The sequence below is a fragment of the Tinamus guttatus genome, unplaced genomic scaffold, assembly GCF_059628265.1.
Source record: "Tinamus guttatus ecotype Peru unplaced genomic scaffold, ASM5962826v1 Tinamus_guttatus_pri_ptg000323l, whole genome shotgun sequence".
NCBI classification, from domain to species: Eukaryota; Metazoa; Chordata; class Aves; order Tinamiformes; family Tinamidae; genus Tinamus; species Tinamus guttatus.
Genome location: NW_028288857.1, coordinates 705,131 through 728,788, shown reverse-complemented (window position 1 = coordinate 728,788; position 23,658 = coordinate 705,131). Strand labels below are relative to the sequence as shown.

At 45.4% G+C, this 23,658-nt stretch overlaps 3 protein-coding genes across 5 annotated transcripts; 1 reads left to right on the top strand and 2 right to left on the bottom strand.

Annotated features, from left to right (window-relative positions):
* Nucleotides 1-343: 343 nt before the first annotated feature.
* Nucleotides 344-1,371, bottom strand: LOC148593920 (protein phosphatase 1 regulatory subunit 3E-like). The gene has a single exon (XM_088529120.1). The coding sequence runs from the start codon at nucleotides 1,325-1,327 to the stop codon at nucleotides 392-394; it is 936 nt and encodes a 311-aa protein (XP_088385246.1). The 5' UTR covers nucleotides 1,328-1,371; the 3' UTR covers nucleotides 344-391.
* Nucleotides 1,372-4,822: 3,451 nt separating this feature from the next.
* On the top strand, nucleotides 4,823-6,567 carry CUNH16orf46 (chromosome unknown C16orf46 homolog). The gene is made up of 2 exons (XM_088529097.1): nucleotides 4,823-4,867; nucleotides 5,502-6,567. Exons 1-2 carry the CDS (start codon nucleotides 4,823-4,825, stop codon nucleotides 6,510-6,512), a joined length of 1,056 nt encoding a protein of 351 aa, XP_088385223.1. The 3' UTR covers nucleotides 6,513-6,567.
* An 8,415-nt stretch (nucleotides 6,568-14,982) lies between these two features.
* On the bottom strand, nucleotides 14,983-22,446 carry ATMIN (ATM interactor). 3 transcript variants are annotated; one of them, XM_088529051.1, is made up of 4 exons: nucleotides 22,222-22,446; nucleotides 18,702-18,827; nucleotides 17,548-17,747; nucleotides 14,983-16,835 (listed from the first exon to the last, which is right to left on the bottom strand). In XM_088529051.1, exons 1-4 carry the CDS (start codon nucleotides 22,444-22,446, stop codon nucleotides 15,005-15,007), a joined length of 2,382 nt encoding a protein of 793 aa, XP_088385177.1. In that variant the 3' UTR covers nucleotides 14,983-15,004. The 3 variants fall into 3 exon arrangements, with proteins under 3 accessions (XP_088385177.1, XP_088385179.1, XP_088385178.1); XM_088529053.1 differs by lacking the exon at nucleotides 18,702-18,827 and having other exon boundaries at nucleotides 22,222-22,297; XM_088529052.1 differs by lacking the exons at nucleotides 18,702-18,827; nucleotides 22,222-22,446 and adding an exon at nucleotides 18,087-18,159.
* Between the last annotated feature and the right edge of the window lie 1,212 nt (nucleotides 22,447-23,658).

Sequence of the window (23,658 nt, the reverse complement as noted above, 5' to 3'; positions counted from 1 at the left end):
TCTACAGTCCCCCCGAACCAGCTCCTCTGAGCCTAATTTTGCATCCACTTTGGTTGCAATGACCAAACTCCAGCAAGCACGCGGCGGGGACTCGCACACGCATCTAGGGAAGTCTGACAGGATTTCCCTGAACGCAGATAGGAAAATAGAAAATACAAATCACTCCTATTTATCTGTAAACGGAATTCAAAAAAATATCTTCTGGTGACTTACAAAGGAGCAACCGGAGGCGAGGGCGGCGCGACCACGAGGAGGCTGCGAAGGCGGCGGGGAGTGAGGGGGGAGGAAATCACCTCAGGAGGCGCCTCAGGCGGCGCGCGACCCCCCGCCGCGCCAACGGCCGCCGCCAACGGCCGCCGCGCGCTAACGGCCGCCGCCAACGGCCGCGCGCTCAGATGAAGTGGATCCAGGCGGTGCTGTCGGGATCCCCCGGCGGGCAGGCGGCGGCGCGGGGCCGGCTCCGCAGCCGGTAGTTGGCCCCGTCGTTGTTGTCCCAGTACTCGGCGCCGGCGACGCGGTAGCGCACGGCGAACTCCAGCGACGCCTCGGTGGCGGCGGCGGCGCCCAGGGGCAGGTGGAAGCAGAAGCGGTCGGTGGTGCCGTCGGCCGGCGCGGGCGGCTGGTAGGCGGCCGGCACCTCGGCGCAGCTCGCCCAGCGGTTCAGCGTGTAGCGCACCGACACGGCCTTCTCGTAGGCCACGTTGAGGACGCGCACGGCGCCGCGCAGCCCCGCCGGCTCGGCGCGCACCCACTCCAGCCTCACCTTGTGCTGCCGCACGCGCTCCGCGAAGCCGGGGCTGGCACCGGGCTGCGGCGGGAAGAGCGGCTCGAGCGGCGACGGCGGCGGCCCGAAGAGCACGGGCTCCAGCTCGCCCAGCGCCGGCGGCTTCCTCGTCTTGAGCAGGTCGGCGGGGCGCGGCGCGGCGGGCAGCGGCACGCGGGGCACGTCGCCCTCGCAGAAGTGCCGCACCGAGGTGAGCTCGAGGCCCAGCGAGTCGGCGAAGCGCACGGACTTGCGGCGCGCCGGGCTCTGCTGCGGCGCCGGCCGCAGGCTGCGCTCGCCGGGCGTGGGCAGCGACTTGGCGCGGCGGCGCTGCGCGGGGCTGGGCGGCACGGCGGGCAGCGAGGGCTCGCGCCCGCGCGGCGCCGGCGGCGGCTTCTTGTCGGGCGGCGCGGGCGGCGGCGCCTCGGCCTCGGGGCTGCAGCCGCCCCGGCACTGCTCGGCCAGGCTGCCATAGAGGCAGGCGCTGCAGCTGAAGTTGCGCGGCAGGTAGAGGCGCGGCGGCGGCGCGGGCACGGAGCTGTGCAGCGAGCCCGCCTTATCCATGGGGGGCCCGGCGCGGGGCTGCCGGCCCCGCTCTGCCCGAGGCCGAGGCGGCCGGGGCGCCTCCCCGCGTCGCGCCGGGGGCTGCCGCGCGCTGCTGCGGGGCCGCCGCGGGCATGTGCGGCGCGGCCGGGGCGCTGGGGCTGCCTGCTGACGTGCCGGGCGGCGGAACCCGCCGCTGCTCATCCTGCCTCCCCCATGGCCCCCGCTGCCCGCCCGCTCGGCCGCCCTCCCTATTTATACCCGCCGCGGCTGGCGGCGGCCCCCACTCGCCACCCCGTTTGCCGCCGTTACTGCGCTCCTCTCCTCCTCCGCATTCTGGGTCTTTCCTCGAGGATGTTCATCCAGAAAGGAGGAGGCGGGAGGGATTCCCTGCTGGAAGCATTAAAGTCATCGCGGCGCTCTTCCGTGCCCTGACAGAAATAGCTGCTGAAAGGAAGGAGCAAAGCCGGGCTCCGGGAGATTACGCAGGCCGGTAAGAAACAGCTGGCTTGCAAGTTGGATCTCACAGTGTACATTTAAAGGAAGAAATCCAGCTAATCTGTGATAATGCGTTTACAGCATCTCTGCGGAATAAAATACACCGACCACGGGCTTGCTACAGATTGCCCTTTGCCAAAAAAAATGGTTCCAGTCTCAATAGAGAGGGCTGATTATAACAGAGAACAGAGCTTGTTCTTTCAGAACATAATTTAATAATTATCAGGCAATATTTGAATGAGTTATGTTTTAATGAAAACCAGACTCTGGTGCAGGCAGTTCAGGGAGCTAAAATGCTGTTTTAGAAAGCCACTTAATTCCAGGTTGTCCATAATCTGGTACTCATATTTAATGAGTAAATTGCATTAAAAGCAATGATCCTGCCATGAAATAAAGACTGTATTTTAACTGATCTGATGCATGATTGTGGTTTAACTTCTAAGCAGGAGCTTCTACCCTTTCACCACTTTTTAATCTGTTCATTGGGAAGGCCAGGCCATGGAAATGTGACTGATGGGACAAGTAAACCTGATGAGAACCAAGTTAAAAAAAAATGAAAAGCCACTAAAACATGGGAAAAATCTTTCCATTGCCTCACATGAGAACTAAGCTTTAAGTCCTTTCTTAGTAAGTATGAAAACAGCACAAGTCACAAGTTACAAATCTTTTTCATGATAGATGTCACACAAATAGGGAATGAAAAAATACTCTCAGCAGTGTTAAATTGGACAGTATGACACTACAGAGTGATTTGTGATGTCACTGCCTTAAAATAAATTTACATTAAAATGAAAAAGTCTTTGCATTTTTGAACTATTACAGAAATATCAGAACTAATAGACTAAATGGGCTTAAATCAGATTTCACATACAAAAGGTCAATTTGAGATGCTTTTTGAGATGTCTTTGTAATCGGTGGTACACAGTGAGCATATAATCATTTGGGGCCATTTAAACTTCTGCTGCACTTTACACAACAGGGACATCTGAGTGGCGTTCAGCTTCCCCTCTTCTGGTAATTTTAGTTGCCTAACTTCTTATCTTAAACTTGTGTAATACTCTTGCTTTTTGGCCTTTTCGAGCCTTCTGTTTGCTCCTCACAGCCTTGGTAAGATTTCGGGGAAAAAAAACCCACACTCTTCCTTCCTTTTCTGATTATTGTAGCCAGCACACTTCAAGTAACCTAGCTGGAAATACAGATTCCGCAGAGTTTCAAACACGGAAATTTAACAAATAGACACAGACATTCCCTGCAGCTTAGTGCATCCTTCTGTGCTCTGGTAGCAATTCATAATGGGAAGCATCAGACTTTATTTCTAACAGGGCGATCCTTCAGTTTTGCCTGCTGTAAGTTTTTATACACAGTGAACACTGACAGGCTTAGAGCCAGGCAAACACTCCCAAAATACAGGAACTATGACTTAGTATACGCACCAGAAACATCTATATGTCCCCATCTGTGTTTAGTTCACAGAATAATGAACATTTAAGTTTAAAGGTCTCCTATTGCCTTTTCCTGTATTTTGCTATATTAGGTACACTACCCAAAGCTCTTTTCCGAATTGCACTGTCAAGAACAAGCTGATTATGAAATCACTAACTCTGACTCAGCCCCTTTAAAGAAATACTCAGTATTTGCTGGGACATAGTAGGTTTGTGACAAGATGATTTTGAAATCTGTTCAGGAATAGAAGGGTCATAATGTAAACAGATTGCTACTAAAATGTGCAGTTTATTGTGCAGAGATCTAACTGTATCTGTTGCTTCTGCTTAATCGCTAAGGTTGTCATTCTTATTGTTTCCACCTTTCATTAGTGTTGGGATAACAGTGATAGATTAAATATATATATATATATATATAAAAATTTTCTAAAAGTTAATGCTATTGGTATCCTTTTTAAGACTCATTTTGTATAGTGTTGCTCGATTATGGTGTAAGAAGAGCTGGGGGCTGTACATTACAACTAGTCTTTGAAGAGTTCGATGATGGCAGTCAGGCCCTGCTTTGATTCCTACAGATTCCTCTCCTGTCTGCTGATTTAAATAGCGTGTTGTATAACAGAAGTTCATCCTAATAACATTGTCCTAGTAACTTCTCTGGGGCAGTCTCTGCATCTTCAGACAATCTCATGTTCTGCCTGTGTAGCACTAAGTGAACCTGACACTTCTGCAGTGCCACATCCTTTTGAAATCAGTCTGAGCTCTCTGAAATTCCAACTAGCTAGTTGTCCTCTCTTTTGTTAACATTTAAGTTATATGTAAAGATAAATGCAAGACTGATGCACACAACTGAGCGTGATGCACTGAGGGCTTTTTTTCCATTCTATTTTACCAGTTGCCTTGAATGCAGGTAATACAGGGCCAAGCGGATGCCGGCGCCGGGAGCATTGGCAGTAACAGAGTGGAACTGCAACAGGAAGAGAGGAGTGTCTGAGCACAGGGGCTTATCCAAAGTGCCACTGTCACGTGTCCCCTTCAACTTTCCAGAGCTGGTTTATTTTTAGTAATGAGAAGTGGAGGAAGATAAAATGGATGTAAAGGTGAAGTACATTACAATTACATCAGCTTTTGAGATGAAGCTGTGACTCAGTACGTGGATTCAAAAGGTCAGCTCCTACTCCCGTTCGCATCTGCGCAGCGCTTCTGAACTGATGAGCTCTGTGGTGTGGACTGGAATACGGCCCACGGGTTGACTGCATGACTCTGACACTGGCATTTTACACTGGCAGTTTTTAAGCTGTGGAGGGGACGCTTTTCCTCTGTGCATATATTTTCTAAATACCTTTCTATGCTATTTCACATTGCTGAATAGCTCGGAGTTTATTAATTTTGCTTGAGGAAAAGTCTCAGAGAAGTACAAGGCCAGAAATAGGTAATGGGGCTCCCTGACGTATATGTATGTGATTAAAAAAAAAAAAAAAAAACGCGTTCTGTTGAGGAGCAACAGTATAAGACCCTTATCAAATCCCCTCGTCTTGCCCATGGCCCGTGTGCTGCCGCTGCGCAGCGAGGACGCGTGATGTGCGGCACGGGCTGGCGGCAGGCGCTGCGCAGAGACGTGACGGTCTGGAGGGCGCCTCTGTGTGTGGCGCGTGCGCGTGTTTGAATTCAGCAGCCGAATAAAACCACAGCCCTAACCACAAATCACCATTTTAAGAGCTCACGTCGGTTCCCGACCTCGTCTCGCTGAGGGCGGGGAAGCCAACGAGCATCCCGCGGTGCGTGAGCGCAGCCCCCGCACGGCGCTGCGCGGGCCGGGGGCGGCAGCAGCGGGGGAGCAGCGCCCCGCGCCCCGCCATGATGGCGCCGCCCGCGGCCCCGTCCCCCCGCCCGCGCAGCGGCCGCTACCGCCCCCCCCCCCCGGCGCGGCGGGCGCGTTGCCTTGGTGACGGCGCGCGCGGAGGAGCGCGGCGGGCGGCGCCGCCATGAGCCCCGCGGAGCGCGGAGCGGAGCGCGGAGCGGCGGGCGGGCCCGGCCCGGCGCCCTGCGGCGGCGGCGAGCGGCGCCCCGTGCGCGCCCTGCGCCGCCTCAGCGAGCGCGGCGGCCCCGAGCAGCCCCGCGCCGCGGCGCCCGGCGGCGCCTGGGCCGAGGCCGTAGGTGGCAGCCGCCTCCCCGCGCGCCCCGCGCGTCCCCTTCCCCCCAGGCCGCGCCGCGGGGCCTGGTGGCTCCTCGCACTGAACGTGTTTGTCTCCCGCCAGGTGCAAGGCTGGGGCAGAACCGCCCCCTTCTCCTGCTTCCAGCTGCAGAAACAGGGCCGGAAAGCCAAAGCCAACGAAACTGTCAGCAGCTGCCTCATTTGCTCGGACATGTTGCAGCCTCTTGACAAAGGGGTAGGCCAGGACGTCAAGACTAAAAGGAACCCATCAAAACACGACGGCAAGTTTAGTGTGGATGCTGCAGCTGAGGCAGCTTTAGAGAAGGAAGAGATTTCAAGCCGTTCTAGTAAGTTTAACTGTTACCCTACAGCAGATGGCATTAAAACAGAAATACCTCACAGCACGGTGCACTCCGTGCAAACATCTCAGGGTGAGAAGATAACCCTGCCCATAAAGGAACACTGTATGTGGACCCTAGAGGATGTGAAAAGCCCAGAAAGGGTGAGGCAGAAAGAGATGAAACCCCACCTCAATCCAGATGGCTGTGGATCTTCAAAGCCATCACTGCTGTTTCCACCCGTGAAAGACGCCACTCCCAGTGATACTCCAGATCCTTCTTGGAAGAATAGGATGACCATTATGTCCCCGAAGAGGCTCAATGGTACTTCAGTTGAGATTGCTCCCTACAAGCAGGATGCTGAAGCTGTAGAACACAAGAGTATAAAAGGAACTGATCAAATGAAGGAAAATACAGAAATTCATGAGCAGTCGTCATTTGTGCCAAGTCACACGAAGGTCTCACTCCTGCAACAAGATCCTGAGCAGTCACCCTGGCCTTGTGCTCTTGTAACAAACAAAACTACTGCAACCATTTCTAATCCTATTGCTTTGAAAAAGAATAGTCATCACTCCTGTAAGCAGCTTCCACATTCAGAGGGAATACAACACACAAAGAACTACGATATCCAAGGCTCTTTAACCAACAATGTCAGGAACAGATATGTTGAGAACAAGCAAGAAAAAGAAGCAAAAAAACAGGAGGTCCCACCACTGTCTGGACTACTACCTTCCTTAACGGTCAGCCGTGTTCCAAGAACTACTAGACTGACCTAACATTTTTCTATTGTAATTTCATACCTTGTGTTTCTTGGTTGTGCAATAAAGGAAAATTGAAGATTTCTTTGTGAGCTACCTGGATAGCTGTAGCTTCTGTAAATGCTATTAATAGCATTATAAGCTGCTGAATGCCAATTGCTTTCACACAGATTTAGTTTCTCCTTGACCATTAGACAGCCCGTTCGAGCCTTAAATGGCTTATTCTGGGGATGAACTCCTCGTTCAGGTGCAGCCTGAATGACTAGTGTAGTCTGGTGTGGTATTTAGGTGTTTGATCCCGCTAAGCACTGGAGCAATGCCTGGCTCTAAGAACATTCTTAAATCCGTGCCTACTCAACAAGGTATTTAAGAATATTCTTACCTTAAGCAGTGTTTAAATCCTATTGAACTTCACAGACTTTTGCCTACATTCTTTGCTAATTTTGTACCTAAAAGAAGCATAAATAACCTGAAAACAAATAGTAATGGGACTGGAAGTTACTTACAATTACTTGTTCCTACTAGTTTTTAATAGACTTTTTTTAACCTGGTAATATTTTGTTTGCTTGTTTCTGTTAAATAGACCTTGCTTCATCTCCTAGTAAATAAGGGGACTTTTAGATCAAATTCTATTTTGATTTTCGATCAAATGTAACAGCTATTTACAAATCAAAATGAAAAACAGTCTTTCCACAGATGGGCAGATAGATAACTGCAGTTGGGCTGCAGTATCTTCTACACAGGCACAGCAAAGACCATGCCCCTTTGCATTCAGGACAGAGGTACACTGCAACTTACCCCTTTAATTCTTATTAATAAGTATGTGCATAAATGTAAAGTTTTCAGCATTTATCTTCTGGCATTAATTAACCATTTATTCATGTTCAGGTATCTGTACACCACAGATAAAGAATAATTCCCTTCGAGAGGCAGAGTGGAGGGGGAAAATACAGCTGTTACACAGAATGACTAAAGGAGTATGTTTATTCCTTAAAAAAAACAGAGAAAGATGAGAGGGCTTCATCTCTTCACCCAGTCCTGGAGTGCAGCAATCTCTAGAGAAGCCTGCAGGAGCTGTGCTCGAGCAGTAAGTAATAGTTCCAGCAGTTAGCGTTGTGTCCTAATACAAATTTTACTGGAAAATGCCTAGGAAATCAGGAAATCCTCTGGAATACTCAGTAAGCTATGTTAGAAAGTCTTCTCTGCACATACTGTGGCATATCAGCTCAAGGGGCACAATCTTGCACGTGAGGTTAGGCCAGGGCTACCATTTCCTGGTGGTAAATTGGATTTTTCTAGGCACCGGATCTCTGTATTGGAGAGCAGAGTGCCACCTACTGAACGGCTACCAAAATAAACACCCGGGACGGAAAAAGCTAGCGAATGCTTCTGGAACTACTATCTTTTGCCTGTATTTCTTCACTTTTCTTGAAGGACAAAAGCTGAGCATTTCACCATGAAACTACAAAAGTTGTTCATACTTGTCTTCATGTTGCAAGTCAAGAGAGAGAATGCGCAGTTTTAAATATGTTATCCAAGCGCATAATGGGATTATCTGACAAAAAGGGCACAAAACATCACTTAATTGACACCTCGACAGTGTAGTGGAACATTGGCCTCAACACTCTGCCAGTGATGTGGTTTTGCCTAGTGTGAAAACTGAAAAATGAACTGATTTATCACCTAAAAGTAAGCAAAACCAAGCACATGAATTATAACTTATAATGATTATGAAGTCATACTTCTCGCTTATTGCTATAAAGTCTATGAAATAGCACTCTTTTCTATTCACTATTATTTCATCAGTATGTGTGAAAATGGCTGTAAATTTGTGGTAGGTTCAAGCTTCCAGAGGACTCATTCCCCAGGACTCACTGTGACTGGCAGCAATACCTGAGCCAGACAGAAAACCAGATTTTCTTCAATTCCACTGTTTTGACAGAAGACTGCCTGCCTGCCAGCATACAATTTCTCTAAGTGGTTTGTGTGTAGATCATGATTTTGCTTCAGTCAGGGATGCCTTCATTGCCAACAGAAGAAATAACAGCGAATTACTAGCAAACCCACCAGCAATAGTTCAAAAGTACACAAAGCTTCACTGATCTCTAAACAGCCATCACCTTCTTCACAATCACGACTCAAAATTTCTATCTTGCATTTTAGACTCTGAAATTCCAGGGCAAGATGCTAAGGAGTGACGATGGCACTGGGTACCCTGCCCATGCCTCCACAGGCAGGCGATCCCAGCCATTAAAACAGAAGATGAGGATAGATTGAAGTTGACTTTATTCCAAAATATGTATAATTTACAGGAGTAAAGAAGTGCTTCACTGGTGAACAACATGTTTCAACACTTGTGAATAACTTACTAGTAGCTTTATGTAACATTTCAGTTTCCAAGAGAAGGAAATAAGAAACAGTATTTTGGCACAGGGACTTCTTTGCATGCATTATACTTAGAAGTTTCACAATTATTAAGACAACATTCCTTCTTTGGGATTGTCACTTGTAAAATAGGTTTAAGAAATGAATACTTTTTTTTTTTTTTTTTCTCTGTTCATTGCAAGTTTATTGGCTTAAATAGCAAGAATCAAACACAAACATTCTTTGGAAACTAAATTTCTCCACTAAATGAAAATCTGAACAGTGATGAGAAGAAAAACATTTTAAGGACATTCCTCAGCCTTAGTGAGATTGGCTCACACGTGCTTTGGGAAAGACTCGCCCAGGAGACTTATTACTCATCCATTGCAAATAATTCAAATTAGATGACAATCAGGTGTTCAATTCTGTAAGCTGAAAAATATGGCTATCTTTCATATCTAGCTTTATTTTATCAGATGCACTTGTAAGTACTGTGTATGTATAGAGAATTGGGGTCAGGCTAGCGCCGCATGCGAGCTATGGAGCATGCATGGAAAGCAGGACCCGAGGTGGAACAGGAGCTGCAGTGTGCACCAGCACAAGCCATCTATGATAGTCCATTGCTAGTTATGTTGAAGATACTGCTAAAAAGCCAGGATAGGGAAAGAGCAGAACTCCTGCTGTTTAACTGAGGATCAGTAACTCCTTCAGGAATTTCCAGTATTTCAAGGCTCTCCACTGGCATTTTTACTGATGTGGAAGAGTGACCTACACTAAGACCTAACCTAACATCAACCTGACTGCAAGGCAATACAGAGTTGAATGATGTGGCTCCTTGATTCTGTTCATTGCATAGCAATGGCATTTCAACAAGAAAAACTCAGTCATGCTCTAAGCAGCAAATCCTTCCACACGCAAACTTTGATTCACATCAACCTTTAAGAAAACAAAAACAGAAGTTGCAAATTTGCACGACACATTGGAAAAGCAGCTTGCTACCATTAAACAACCTTATAATGTTCACATAAAATCGTAAGGGGAAACCTGTTCACAGCAGATCTAGTCCATCAGGAACACAAGCATAGCAGCACCTTAGGACAGTGAAAAGCTGCAAGGCCCACAATGTTAGCAATGTTTTGGTGTGAAAGTATTTGGAACAGTAAATTGTACATTAAGATCATGTTTTTAAAACACATCAAAAACAGATAAAAGCAAAGGAAGCTGAACACCTTAGTGATAAAGGCAAATAAAAGTTTGGTAAACTTCTGAGGCATCAATAACAAATATTCTTTCGCAGGTTGAGCACCTTATATTGATTCCACATGTAAGCATATTAGTCTTACACTTTACTTGCCCAATGTTTGAAAGGTTATTAAAAATAACAAACAAATCTGAATCCTGCCAACACATACCCCTCTTCACCTATTCTCCCCAAAATAAGCAGGTGAGCACGTGTTAACAGGATAAGGAGTGGAAATAGCGGGAGGTGGTTCCCTCTGCTCACATCAGAGTTGGTTCTGTTGTCCCTGTACCCTCAGGGTACATAGGGGCAGCAGGGAAATTCTGCCTCTGCTGTCAATAAACAAACAAACAAGTGAGATTGAGCCTAGAAATAAAACTGCGTTAAGGAGCATTAGTTAAGTACCCTGCTAAGTGACAGACACTGACTCAGTTGTTTAAAATGAGGTCTCGCACGGCTTGTTTTACAGCTGTTTACATGCACTTCAGGAGAAAATTTTCTAGACATGACTTTGCATAGCTGAGAATATGCGGAGTTTATAAACTCCAGCTTTAACTGCTGATCTCTCTCAGGCTGGCATGAAAATTTGAGGGGGAAGATTCCCTCCCTACCAAAGCAGAAAGAAGCATTTACAAGCACATCAGCACGAATAGATGCAAATAGAAGTGGAAACACACATCCACGGCTAAACAAATTCTTAGCATGAAGTGGCAAACACGGAAGGCATCAAGACAGACCTCGTTTTTCAGCTGTTCTCTGCTTATGTTCTCATAGACTGTGAAGGCAACGTGTCCCAGGTTTGCTTGTATTTCATTTCTGCTTTATATATATGTATATATATCTTGAAAACAGAACACGTTTACCTGTTAAAACAATCAGCGGTCTCTCTAAAGCCAGAAATTTCAAGTCATTCAACTCAGTTTTGCATAAACACACATGTGCAAAGAGCCAATGGTCTCAAACCTGCCCCTGTACTACTCTATCAAGCAGGCACAAAATATATCAATTTTCCCAGAAAGGTACATTTAAGTGAAGGACAACTCAAATGTATACATAATTGCATTATTCTTAAACATTACAAAAAATCTGCCACTGCTCTGTTTATTTTCATCCATTCAAAGAACTGTACAACACTGGTGCCGTGTTGATTTGGAATTACTTGGCAGAAGCCGGATCCATCAGATGGCACAGCCAGCAAATCCACCTTTCCTGACCAACTCTTCCTTGAACACCGCAGCCTCCGGAAGGCGGAATCACAGTAATTGGATGTATCCCAGAACCACAGAAGGGCTGAGGCTGGGAGGGGGCTCCAGAGATCATCTAGTCCAACCTGCTCACGCAGGGTCACCGGGAGCTTCCTGCCCAGGACCGTGTCCAGGCTTTGGAGCAGCTCCACACTCTGGGCACGGGATGAGGAAAGTTTTTTTCCAACAGCCAAATGCACCACAGGTCAGTGAAGTCTGAAAACCGCAGTCTTGCCAGCTGCAATAATTGTTAACAGCCTCTACAGACATTTTCCATTTCCTCTCTGAAGTTCTGGGCTACCCTCATTCCCAAAGACAAACTGCTGAACTTGGTGAACAGCAGGTCGATACATATCGGTAAATCTCAGCGTTTTTCTTTAAACAATAAAGAAAAACTCAAATGATCCTACAAAACTATGGAGTGATTTAGTTTTAGAGCAGTCAGGATGCAACAATCACAGCATAACTTGGAACTAAAAAGGAAGTGTAAAGACTAAGAGCAAGTACTGTTAGTTATCACTTCTAAAGAAAAATTTCTGCTAAGAGGCTATAAAGATTCTGATGTTGCTTTTTCTATATCCTACTTCGAATGGCAGTAGAGGATAAGACTACTCATTTAAAAAATAGCAAAACAACAAATCGCTATTGATTTGTATAACAGAGACAGTGCCTTGAAAATTAAATCAGAGACAACCTGCAGAAAAAGACACACATAACCTTATTACTACTAAGAAATACTTGACTAAAGTTAATTCTGCAAATCTACAAACCATTTACTTTTGAAAAATTAAAAGTATTTAGCAACAATATTTCAGGTCAAGTTTCATTAGGTTCTCTCTGGATTTAACAGAGCTACAAAAATTCAGATTGCAATTTTTGCATTTTCTTAACATTAAATAAATCCTAAATGAGGACAGGGCTAGCAGTCTAGAATCCAAAGTGTTTTCCGACATGTGTATATATATATTTATTATTTTTGTTTGACTTTTTTTTTATATAAACAACTCAGGCAGTCAAATTTGTGAATAAATTAATCTTGGTCAAAATGAATAAATTCTACAGGGTAACGCAGGTCAGTTGAACTGCTTTCATCATGCTGCATTTTCATTCAATAGTAGTAGCGTGCCAATGTAACTAAATTTAGCTGAAGGAGGAAAATGCTATTTTTGTATTCTGATAACACACAGAAAGCTCACGAACACTTTCGTTTATAAAATAGAATGAGCATGGGATGATCTGTAAAAATCTGTGGGCATAAACCTCCTTTTTTTTCCTGCTAGTCACAGATATTAAGAGCTTTGGCTTACATGTTGAATAAAAAATAAATAAATTAAAAATTAAAAAGGCAATTCTCATTCTGACTTGTAAATTAGTTCCCAGGTTTTTCAAGTGCTGGCCAGCATCTCAGGTGGCTATGGGAGGAATCTGAAACCTTCTGTAATTCTGCTCCTCCCCAGTGAAGATCCCTTCTGTTGCAGAAAGGCTCCGTCCTCACTTGGAGGTAACAGAGTTTCTCACCTCTGCCCTCGGCAGCTGTGGAAAACAGCTCTCCCCGGCTGTCTATTGCCTTAGAAGCAATAATCTAAGAACTGGATTTAACTTCCTCCTCTTCCCTCTAGTCCACTTCTCAGATCTGAAAATCCAGACATTGAGACACCTGGGAGAAAGGATGGGGTGGAACAACATTTACCAAAAGCAAAATCACCACATTCCTAAGGGAACGACAAGGTTCCTTCGTGCAGTCTTTACCCAAAGATTCCAAGCGCTCACCTAGAAATAATGAATAACAGGATACATGTTTCTAGCATAATTTACATAGACAGTCTCCAGGGTTAAGCAGAGATTCTTACCATATTACTGTATTAACTATGACAATTTAGAAAGGGTGAGGAAGTGACAAAGAAGTTGAAAGATATTTGTCATTTCAAACAGAGGCGGCTAGCTACACGGGATGAGCAACCAACTCCCATATCCGTGCATTGAGGAGCCAACACAAAGCAGAGCACAGTGAATCTTCAAAACTAAGGCTTGGCCAGACCTCCCAGGGGGGCTGCCTAGTAAAGAGGCAGCCAAAACCTCTCCCACCAGGGAAGTCAGGTCTATTATAGGCCCAGGAGCTTGACACCAAGTCGCTTTTGTCATTTAAGATAATGAAAACTACAACTTGTCTGAGACAAAACTGGGGGCCTCCAGTTTGCTGCTATTTATAGTAAAAGATAAAAAGCAGTTAAGGCCCAATTCCAGGTTACATTCACAATTGGCTTACTTTTTTCAGGCAATTGCATTTACCACAAGCTTGGTACAGGGCTAAGTTGAACATGGGGAAAAAAAAAAAAAAAAACATGTATTTCTTTTGAACAACTTACTCGAACATGTTCAAATTTGATTATACCCAGAAGACTTTCCAAAGAACAGCTGGCACTGAGGGCTGCAGATCGATGTGCCAAAGCAGGACACTTCCTCCCAAAGGGCTTCCATGGGACGGGCTCCCAGCTTTCCTTCACAGGTTCAATGTGCCATTGCTTTTCCGAAGCAGGTAGTCCAACAGTCCATGTGAGGATGTATCTTAGAGAATTTAATTTCCCATTTCTAAAGATTTTTTTTTTTTAAGGTAATGGTAGTATAAACCATTATAAGATTTCTCAAGCTCTGCCTTGGTAGAACTAGGGGAATTTCAGCAAAACAAAATTATTCCAGTCTTTCAGGCACACACATTAGTGTCTTACAGTCACGAATGATTTAAACAAATCCCTCCTAAAAAAAAATTTGAGCACACAAGTTAAAAGGGCAACGTGCTAATTTTCCATCCAACTGTGTATTCCAAGTTCTTTTCCTACCCTTCAAAGGGGCATCAGTGCCACTTGAGAAGAAAAAAAACCTATTGCTTTCTACATATTTGTAACAATAAATATATTCAACAGTCTACATTAATAAAGCTAACAATGAATTGATGAATCTTGCTGAAGAGTGCAGCAAGTCGAACAGATACTTCTGAATATCTACAGCCAAGGGAATAATATCAAATCTAGACTGCTGGATGGGTGCTTGGAAAATATCAGCCTACCCAGGAGTAAGAGCTGTGAAGGCACAGAATAAGCCAGTATGGCTTATACTGCCAAATCCATGCCAAATGCAAGAGAAAAAGCTACTGAAAAAAAACAAACAAAAGTAGCTTACACTAAAAGAAACCTTCCCCATAAGTTGAGGGAAGCATCTGAATTGGACAGGCCAGTTTTTGGTCCAGAACACTGGAACCCTATATATATATATATATATATATACATATATATATATATATATGCATGCCTGAAATAAACAGATAGAGGAAAACTTCATTTTTTTTCAGCTTAAATAGAAGCAGCATCAACTTTGCAAAGAAATTTGAGCAAACATAGGCACCACAAATGGTTAAGGTTCAAATGTACATTAACAAGTTAGAAAAACAAAACAAAAAGCCCCAAACACACCCCCACACATTTATGCCCACACAGTTTATGTTGAAGTTACATATTCAGTAGGGCACCTGCAGCATGAAAAGCCTCTCAGGCCAACTGCGCACGACAACTACATTCAGCAGCGGAAGCGGATAACCTGCTCCATCCACCTCGGCCACCCCAATAACTTAATTTCACACCACAGGCAGCAGTTCTGTTGCACAGCGCTCAGTGGCTGGACTTGTCGGAGCTCTGAAATAAGGAGCACAGTTCTTCACAGGTCTGTGTTTCTACCGAGCTGAACTGGGACTCCATCGTATTCCAGGCTAAGTCAGCCAGAAGAAAGTCATCCATTGCTGTCTGGGTCTCATTGCTGGTGAGGAATAAATTCCCCAGGTTCTCAAAGCAACTATCCATAGTCTGTGTTTCAGCACTATTCAGCTGGACTTTGCTTTCTATGTTCTGGCTAGGCATAGTTTTAGTGGCAGGATACACTTCTGTCTGCGTTTCCGTATCAGACGAATCAGTGCTCATGGAGAAACTAGACTGCTTCAAAATACTGCCCAAAGGCAGGTGGGCATTGCTGTCTAAAAAGAAATTCAAGTCTGTCTGTGTCTGCGTATCGAACATTTCCAAACCTAAGAAGTTAGAACTTCCCCTGCAGCTATACGATTGCGTGGCACTGTCTGCAAATAAGAAGTCTGTCTGGGTTTCTATGTCCAGAGACTCCAAAACAGGCTCAGAGTTTAGGGTACCAAGCTCACTCTCTTCAGTTTGAGTTTGAATATTAGATGCCGAAAAGAACTCTTCAATATCAAAATCTATTCCTGTGCTCTGCGACGGGCCAGATGGCAGATGTGTGTCAGCATTAGAACCAGCATCAGACAAAAGGCCACGATTATCCAGTGTCTGGCCAGGCATGTTTCCTGAAAAGATGTTTTCCAGATCACTTAGCAAGTCTATTGTCTGAGTTTGATTATCTGTTGTATTTTGAGGCGGAAGTATATTCGTCTGCGCGTTGAAGCTGATAAGGGCTTCCGACTTCACCGTATCTTGATTCAGGCTCTTGCAATTACTCCTTTGCAGCAGGGTTTCGTCTATATTTGCAGTCATTAAATTATTCTCTGGAAGGCTAATCTGAGTGGAAACACTGAATGACGAATGGACATTGTCAAAGATGTCACTGCACATGACGGCCTGGTCCATCTGCGCTCTTCCATCCAGAGAGGTCTGTGTCTGATGGGTTTGGGTCTCCCTAGAAACACCACCCGTTGGAAAACAAGCCTGACTAAGGGCATCGGTCTGGGCAGCGATGGAGGAAGTCAGCTTAGAAGCAGGCAGCAGTGTCTGGGTTTGCACACTGATGGGTAACGACACCTGGGAACCGAACGACAGGTCTGTCTGAGAGCAGGAGGACACAGAAGAATCGGGAGTCCAGGCTGCAGCTGGTACAAAGTTCTGAGAAATGTAAGACAAGTCAGTCTGCACATTTATGGAAGAAATTTTATTCTTGTGGCAAACGCTCCCCAGCTCTTGTCCTGCGCTAGCTGATGTAACCTTATCCAAGTCAACTTGCACACCGGTACTTACTGGTTCGTTATCAACAGAGTTAGTCACTTTTGAAACAGGCATAGAGTCTTTAAACACAAGTGTTTCTGCTTCCAGTGCTGGAATCAGAATTCCTACAGATTGAGGCAATAAATGAACAGTACTCATAACCGACCCTTGATTATCAACAGCCACTACAACAGGTTTCACAGAAGGGTCTGTTGCAGACACAAACACAGGCAAGTGAGCAAGCTGCATCACAGGCAGCTTAACCAAAGCCACTTTGGGCTTGGGTAAAAGCATCTTCGGGGTGCATTTTGGCTGCATTTGCTTAGCAAAGTTAGAACTGCGGGAGTCTTCAAAAGGGCTTACTAATTTCACTTCAGATGAGTCCAGTTCCTGAGTGCCAGGGCTATCATTGCGTGTACTGATGAATCCTTCATTTGCTTTCTCTGCCAACCGCTGATTGTGTATGGAGGTTTCCATTTTCCTTTTCTTGCCAGGAGGATCCCTGTGAACATCAGATCAATAATTTACACTTCTCTTCAAGCACAAAACATCTGCCTTCCATGCTTTCAAGTCACTGCATTAGAAATATGACCCCACGCCACAAAGGAGGTTGAAAACAAGATGACTGCTAATTTTGGAATAAAGAATAGGATTTGTTCCCCTCTTTTTTTTTTTTTCCAAAGGAAAAATAAAATGCATCTTTTTCACAGACACCCGTGTTCTAAAGCGAGGTTAAGGTTTAGACTGTTTGTTTCCCCTTATACATTAGATACCTTCAAATCGGAGATTAATTCATTTTGATGCTAATTGGACTATAAAAGAAAATAAACTGTATTTGACACTACAGTTACCAGCTATATACATTCTCAAATTATCTCTACTTTAAAGAAACTAAAAGTATTCCAACAAGAATCCCTAGTACTGATACCTTCTAGTGCAGCAGCATCACAAACTATCTTACTGGCAGCGCTTCCTATTTCATAGGTGGAAACCTGATCTTACTGATTAGGCAATTAATCAGCATTGGCTTTAACAAAACAGAAACTGCTAAAAGCAACAGAACAAAGAAAGAGCTGGAAACAGTTCTAGAGCTAAAACAGTGTGAGCCAGTCTCCAATTTAATCAAGAGAAAGGGGACAAACAGGCAGCACAGAGTTGGCAGAGGACTCTGGGATGAACACAAGGAGCATTACACTTTGTTCCTTCACTTTTACCTGTGTTCTGCAGGAATTTCATGGCCAGTTCTGTAAATATGAGACAGTAATGCTGTTCTGCTGGCATAAGGGCACCCACAAGTACACTGGAAAGTCTTGCCACAATCCTCTATATGCCGCTTCAAGTACCATTCAGTACCATAGGAGTTACTACATTTATCACATTTGTGCTTCTTTTCAGCATGCATCTTCATAAAGTGCTAGAACACACAATGAGAAGTCAACGTCAGTCTGCAGCTGAGAAACCTTTAGGGGAGACACTGACATTTGCAATACTTTACATGTTAAATACCACTGGAGAATAGAACTAGAAATCATAATCTTTTGAAAAATCTTATGAGAAATAAGTTGAGCTTAAAGAGCTCCAAATTTGATAATCTTTTTGTGCTATGTGCATCTCAAAACACATACTTTCAAGCTAAGAAGACATAAGATTGAAAAGTTTCATTATATGGGTTGGAGTACAGGAAAAAAGCCTGAGTGTAAGAATTCATAAGTTTTTATTTGTACAGATATTGGTGCATACACAAAATCCATACCGCATTCAGCTCTCCAAGCTGGGAGAATGGATCTCCTGGGAGGCTCCTGATCATATTAGCTCCATACCAGCAGTGCCACTTTAAAATGCAGATAAATGTTTACGTCACACCAAGAAGTAGTCACCTACAGTCTCCATTTGTAATCCCAGATGACCAAAAGCAGAAGAGTAGGATTTTACTCACGCAGAGAAACAAGTTTTACACGCCCTCTTCAACAGGTAACTTGTAAACAAGTGCATTTTGAGAGTGAAGCAGAGAAAAACCCCTACTTCTTCCCCACTTAAAAAGCTGTTTAAAAGCACTGGCTACATAATAAACTCTTACTGGTTGCTACTGTGATTTCTCCTCATCTTTGATCTTTTCTAAGGGCTTTCTTCCCTCTTAGCAGAGCATACCAGTGTCTGCTTGATCAAAAGCTTCAGGTCCTCCAATATCAACACGCAAACAGGCACATTCACCCACCACAGGCCCACATGGACTTCCTGCATAAACTTCTGCAACTTTTACACAGACACCGAGGCACTTTTCTCCCATCTGAGTGCAAAAGTGTATGCTCTCTCTGGTGTACAGAAAGTCAGGACCAAATGAGGAAAAAAAAAAAAAAAAAAGGAATACCTGTTTTACAAGAGAATATTGGGAAAATGGTCTGTTTGGTCCTCTAGGGCAGCCTTCAATAGGACAGCAGTAGAATTTCTGTGAAGTTTTCAAACCCTTCCTCATTGGTGCATTAAGTTTTCCATCCTGAAAAAGTACAATTTGACAAAAATTCTACAGGTTTGTGTATTAAAGACAACATTCAGAACACACAGCAACTTTGGCTCAATTAATTAACATGCCTCAAATTAAAAGCATTTTCCTAACAGCTGCAAATGTTCAAAGGGAGCTTTTCACCTGCTCAGATGCTCTTTTGCTTGGTCAGAGCTGCAAACCAAACCACAATGAGCTTGGTAAGAGCAGTGCCATTGTACTAGTTACTTCTAGGCAAGAGACTCTTGGCCCCAAGCAAATTAGCTGTGCCCTTTATGTTGTTACATTATGTTAACAAGCCTAACCAACAGATACTAAGGGGCAATTTCTACCGAGGACACAGCCACGGAAACCAGGCAAAACAGATCCTTCTAGACATGTCCTATCTGAAATCTTTTGCTCTCAGTCAAAAGATCAGACACATGTTCTAAACAAAAAATTAAAAAGCAAAAGGAACGTCCAATGCTCAGTGTAGCCGTAAGCCTTTTCCTGGTTTCCTAAGGCTAAGTAGGAACCAAGTCCTCAGTGCCAGGCACAGCCTTCGATGTCCTCCCCAAGGTCATCATTCAGGTGAGAACTCCTGGCAAATGCTGGCTCCACTCCTGATTTCCTTAGCAAGGCAACAGAGTAAGCAGCGTAAGCGGTGAAATGCAGATATTATACCTACAATATCCTAGCTACTTTCTTCAGGCAGATCTCCTGCAGCCACTTCATGATTACATGGGTTAGACCATACATAAAGATTTCACAAAATGCAATAATCACCCTGTGAGAAACAAAAATAAATGTGTGCACCACAGCTGCATGACACTACTAGGTGAGAAGATCTGTTTCCATATAGGAGAAGTTTTCATACAGGGTTTTAACTTTACTCTGCCCTTCTCAGCATCCTTCTGCACAGGCAGCAGCTTTTCCCATAGACACACCATTCACAAAATGGCCTGTTTAATCTCCCTTGGGATGGAGGATTCAGTGCCTCTATCTAGATTGCATTAACCCAACAGCCTCAAATTAACTTTAAAACAGCGTGGCATTGCCGCTAAAGCTTGACTAGTTACTGTGATCACTTGTGGACCTCAGAGAGACACAACCCAGGAGACAGGGCCAAGAGAGAGAAGATACCAAATTTCTTTCTTCAGAAAGGAAGATCTGCCTTTAATTCATCACTAGGTTTGGCATGCTTCGTTGCAAGGAAATCAATAAACTTAGTAAAGAGCAATTAGCCTTACTTAGGAATAAGTAAGATTCTAAGTGTATAAAATTTAACAGTGTAACTGATCAGATGGCAGTGCAGCCAAAAATACATTCGGGCACTTAGCAGGCAAACCACAGTCAGAATTTTCAAAACTACCCGAATGCTAGATTCCTGCCAATTGTCTGCCCAATAACATACTCCAATATGAGCAAACCGAGACCTTAACCAAAAAAAAAAAAAAAAACCCTTCAATTTCTCTAACGCTTCGGGGAAAAAACGAAGAAAAACTCTAACTCTTTAAAAGCTTTATAAATGTGAGCAAGAAGCTTTTATAACAGATGGAACACAGATTTTGAGGCACAGATCACAGCAGATTTGTTGTGACAAGTTGAAAGATGCTCCACACATCCAAGTAACCTTCGGCAGGCACTAGCCTTCCTTTGACTAACTTCAGTCCTCCTAGCATTAAATGGTCAGCCTTACATTACAGAAATTGGGCTGGCCACTCCCATTTCAGACACTTTTCACAAGTCTGCTCCTTCCGATTTTACCTCCCACGGTTACACATTCCCACCTCCATGATTATTGGTAGATACTTGTTCAATTAACTTACAACAACGCAGACATTTGTATTACACGGACTACTGACACTCAGACAGGGCTGTATTATCAACATGGAAAAGAGAAAGTAATAATCCTTGCTACTGATTCAGCCAAGGTGAATTTAGGGAGGCCTTGCCGCCCTGCAATGGAGAGATTTACTCCAAAGGATTATTTAAAACATGGTTACAGGATACTGTAATCAACTATTTAACATATTTTTTGTAAGCAGGAGATTACGCATTTCTTTAGTGAGTAACAGGGAGAGAAGTGCAGCTATTCTTAGCAGCAAAAACACCGAGCCTGTGTAAACTCCTGCTTGGGTAACAGGTTCCTGGGATGAACTTTCCCCTCCCGACCACCACTGAGCGCAGCCTCCCTGGTCCCACAGGGCCCCCTCCTTCTCACAGATTCACCCAGCTCCATCTTTCATATGAAAAATACCCCTCTGCCTCACAAAATACTATAAACAAAAGGCTTAAGTCTTCAAAAGGTTTCCACACCTGATATTTTCATTGCCATCTTACATCTACTGCTCCTGTTTTACAGTGACTTAATTAAGCTACAGAGCCAGAATTCATCTGTCAACACTTGATCCTATCATCCCCGCTAGGCCAAACAAGCCAAACTCCCACAGCCTCCCTGGCAGCCAGGTGCCATTCTCACGGTCCTGGGCAGTCCTTTTCTGCCTCTCCTCGAGGCTAATTCTGGCTTCCTTGATGCACTTTCCTACCTTACCACTGGGTATTTTGCCAGTCTCCTGGCGTATTTCAGGACTGTCTCTCACAGCAGCACAATCCTAAAGGCTCCCATGCCTATGACCAGATAGCACTGGCAGGTGTTTCCCATTTAAGTTTTACCTTTTGAAAACCAAGACTGATCAATGTGCGTTTCTGTTACCAGTTCACAAGAGCATAACCTCGTATTTTTGCCCAACCCTACTTTTTCCAGGTTCATCCCACTTCCCTAGGCCAGTGTCCCCTTCTCCTCTGGCCCCAACAAGGCCTGGTTTGGGTATCAAAACATCCTACCCGTCCTGCACTCACTAGCTGCAGGAATTCCAGCTTTGCCTACCCGGCACCGCGATCTTGAGAAAAACTTTGCGTTTATGGAAGCCCATGCTCCGAAACCCCCTGCCCCGGCTCCGCGGCTCTCGCCAGCACCGCGGTAGCCTCTCCAAGATGGCACCATCCCCCGGCCCGGGGCTCTGGGGCGCTTCTGGAAAGCGGGCCAGAAATAATCAGTGCCGCTGACAATAAACCAGAAATAAGCTGAGCCCGGAATGATCCACGAGAAATAACCAGAGGTCTCGGCCCCTCGACCACGAGGGGCGGGCGCTGAGGGGGGCGCGGGGCGCCAGGCGCAGGGCCGGGGCTGCAAGATGACGAGAACGAAGGAAGCGGGGCCGGGAGCCTCGAACGCCGCAGGCGGCCGCGGCCTTCGCCAGCGCCAAACGGCGCTTCCCGCCGCGCAGCGCCCGGGCGGGGGCCGCGGGGCTGCCGCCCCCGGGAGACCCGGCCCCAGCGGCGGCTCCCGGGCGAGCAGGGACGGGGTCGTGGCGGGCCCGGGCGGCCGGTGCGGTCCGGGCGGTACCTGGAGGCGGTGCGCCTTGCTGAGGTGCATGTTGAGGGCCGGGCTGTTGGGCAGCACCTTGCCGCAGCCCGGCACGGTGCACAGGATGTTGGTGCGCACTTGCGACAGCTCCGTCACCGAGGGCCGCACGAGCTCGCGGGCCGGCGGCGCCGGGTCCCCCGCGGGCGCCGCCGCCGCCGCCGGGGGCCGCCCGGGCCCCCCGCCACGCCGCCCCGCAGCCGCCATGTTGCTGTCAGCTGCTCCGCGCCCACTTCCGGGGGGGCGGTGCGGGCGTCATGAATATTGCACGATGTCGAGAATATTCATGAGGCTGCTGAATATTCATGAAGAGTGCGTTGGTCACGCCCCCGCGCCGGGGGCCGCTGCACCCTGCGTGCGCCGAGGGGGCGAATCCCGGGAGAGGCTCTGGGAGCGGAGCATCCCCATTACGTTACCGCCGACACGCTGGAAACCAAGGAACTGGGGACACCTCCAGCTCAGAAAAAAGAGAATCCAGCATAAAAAAGGATTAGATCCATTATAAAATCCCTTTATATATAAAAAAATGAATTATAGAATTAAGAGAACTCTTGCAGCACTTGTTTTATTTCTTTTGGGTAATCATGGAATCTCACCAGCTTTTTTTTTTTTTTTAATTATTATTATTTAGTAGAATAGAGTAGCATTTTGAAAGAGCCAATGAGTAAGCAGGTGCATCTCCCGTCTCTAGCTTTGCCAATTAAATAAAAGGAGAGCCAGGGCTAGGCCCCATACAAAACCTAAAATTGTTTCCTAAAGTGATGTTAGCATCAAATATTCGGGTCACACACTGGCAGACTGCTAAAAACAGACCGCTAGCAGATAGCTGTGAACTCCTGCATAACTACTACATAAAAGAACTGCTGAAAAATAACAAAATCAGTATATATTGTCATTTTTCAGTTACTCAAGCCAAACCAACCTCCATTTAAAAAAAAAAAAAAAAACATAATTTACCTTCATGACAGGTTGTAGGGGACTGTTTTTCAAACATAAATTAACACGCAAGTCGCATATTTCAAGATTTTTCTTTTTTTTTTTAAAAAAAGGTATGTCAATACACAAAGAATCTCCTATAGACTAAGTACAGCTGTATTAAGTTTCTAGATAAAAATAATAATTGAACCATCAAACCAAATCAAGCTCTAATTAAAATGTAGAAAGTTATATAGAACATCTACTTATTATTATTAGTGCTAAAGAAGTCCATTGCAGGGCTATTAGCTGTGTTAGTGAACACTGTCCTCTTGATTCTGCCCTCTCTATATATCCAGGTATTAAATGAAGTAGCAATCTGCAAGGGTTGCAGAAGGATGAAATCTTTAATGAAGCACACATTCTAAAGCACAACTTCCTCGAAACAAAGTTATTGCCAATTTCATTACTCTAAGGTAAAATTTCGTAAGATACTAATACAAA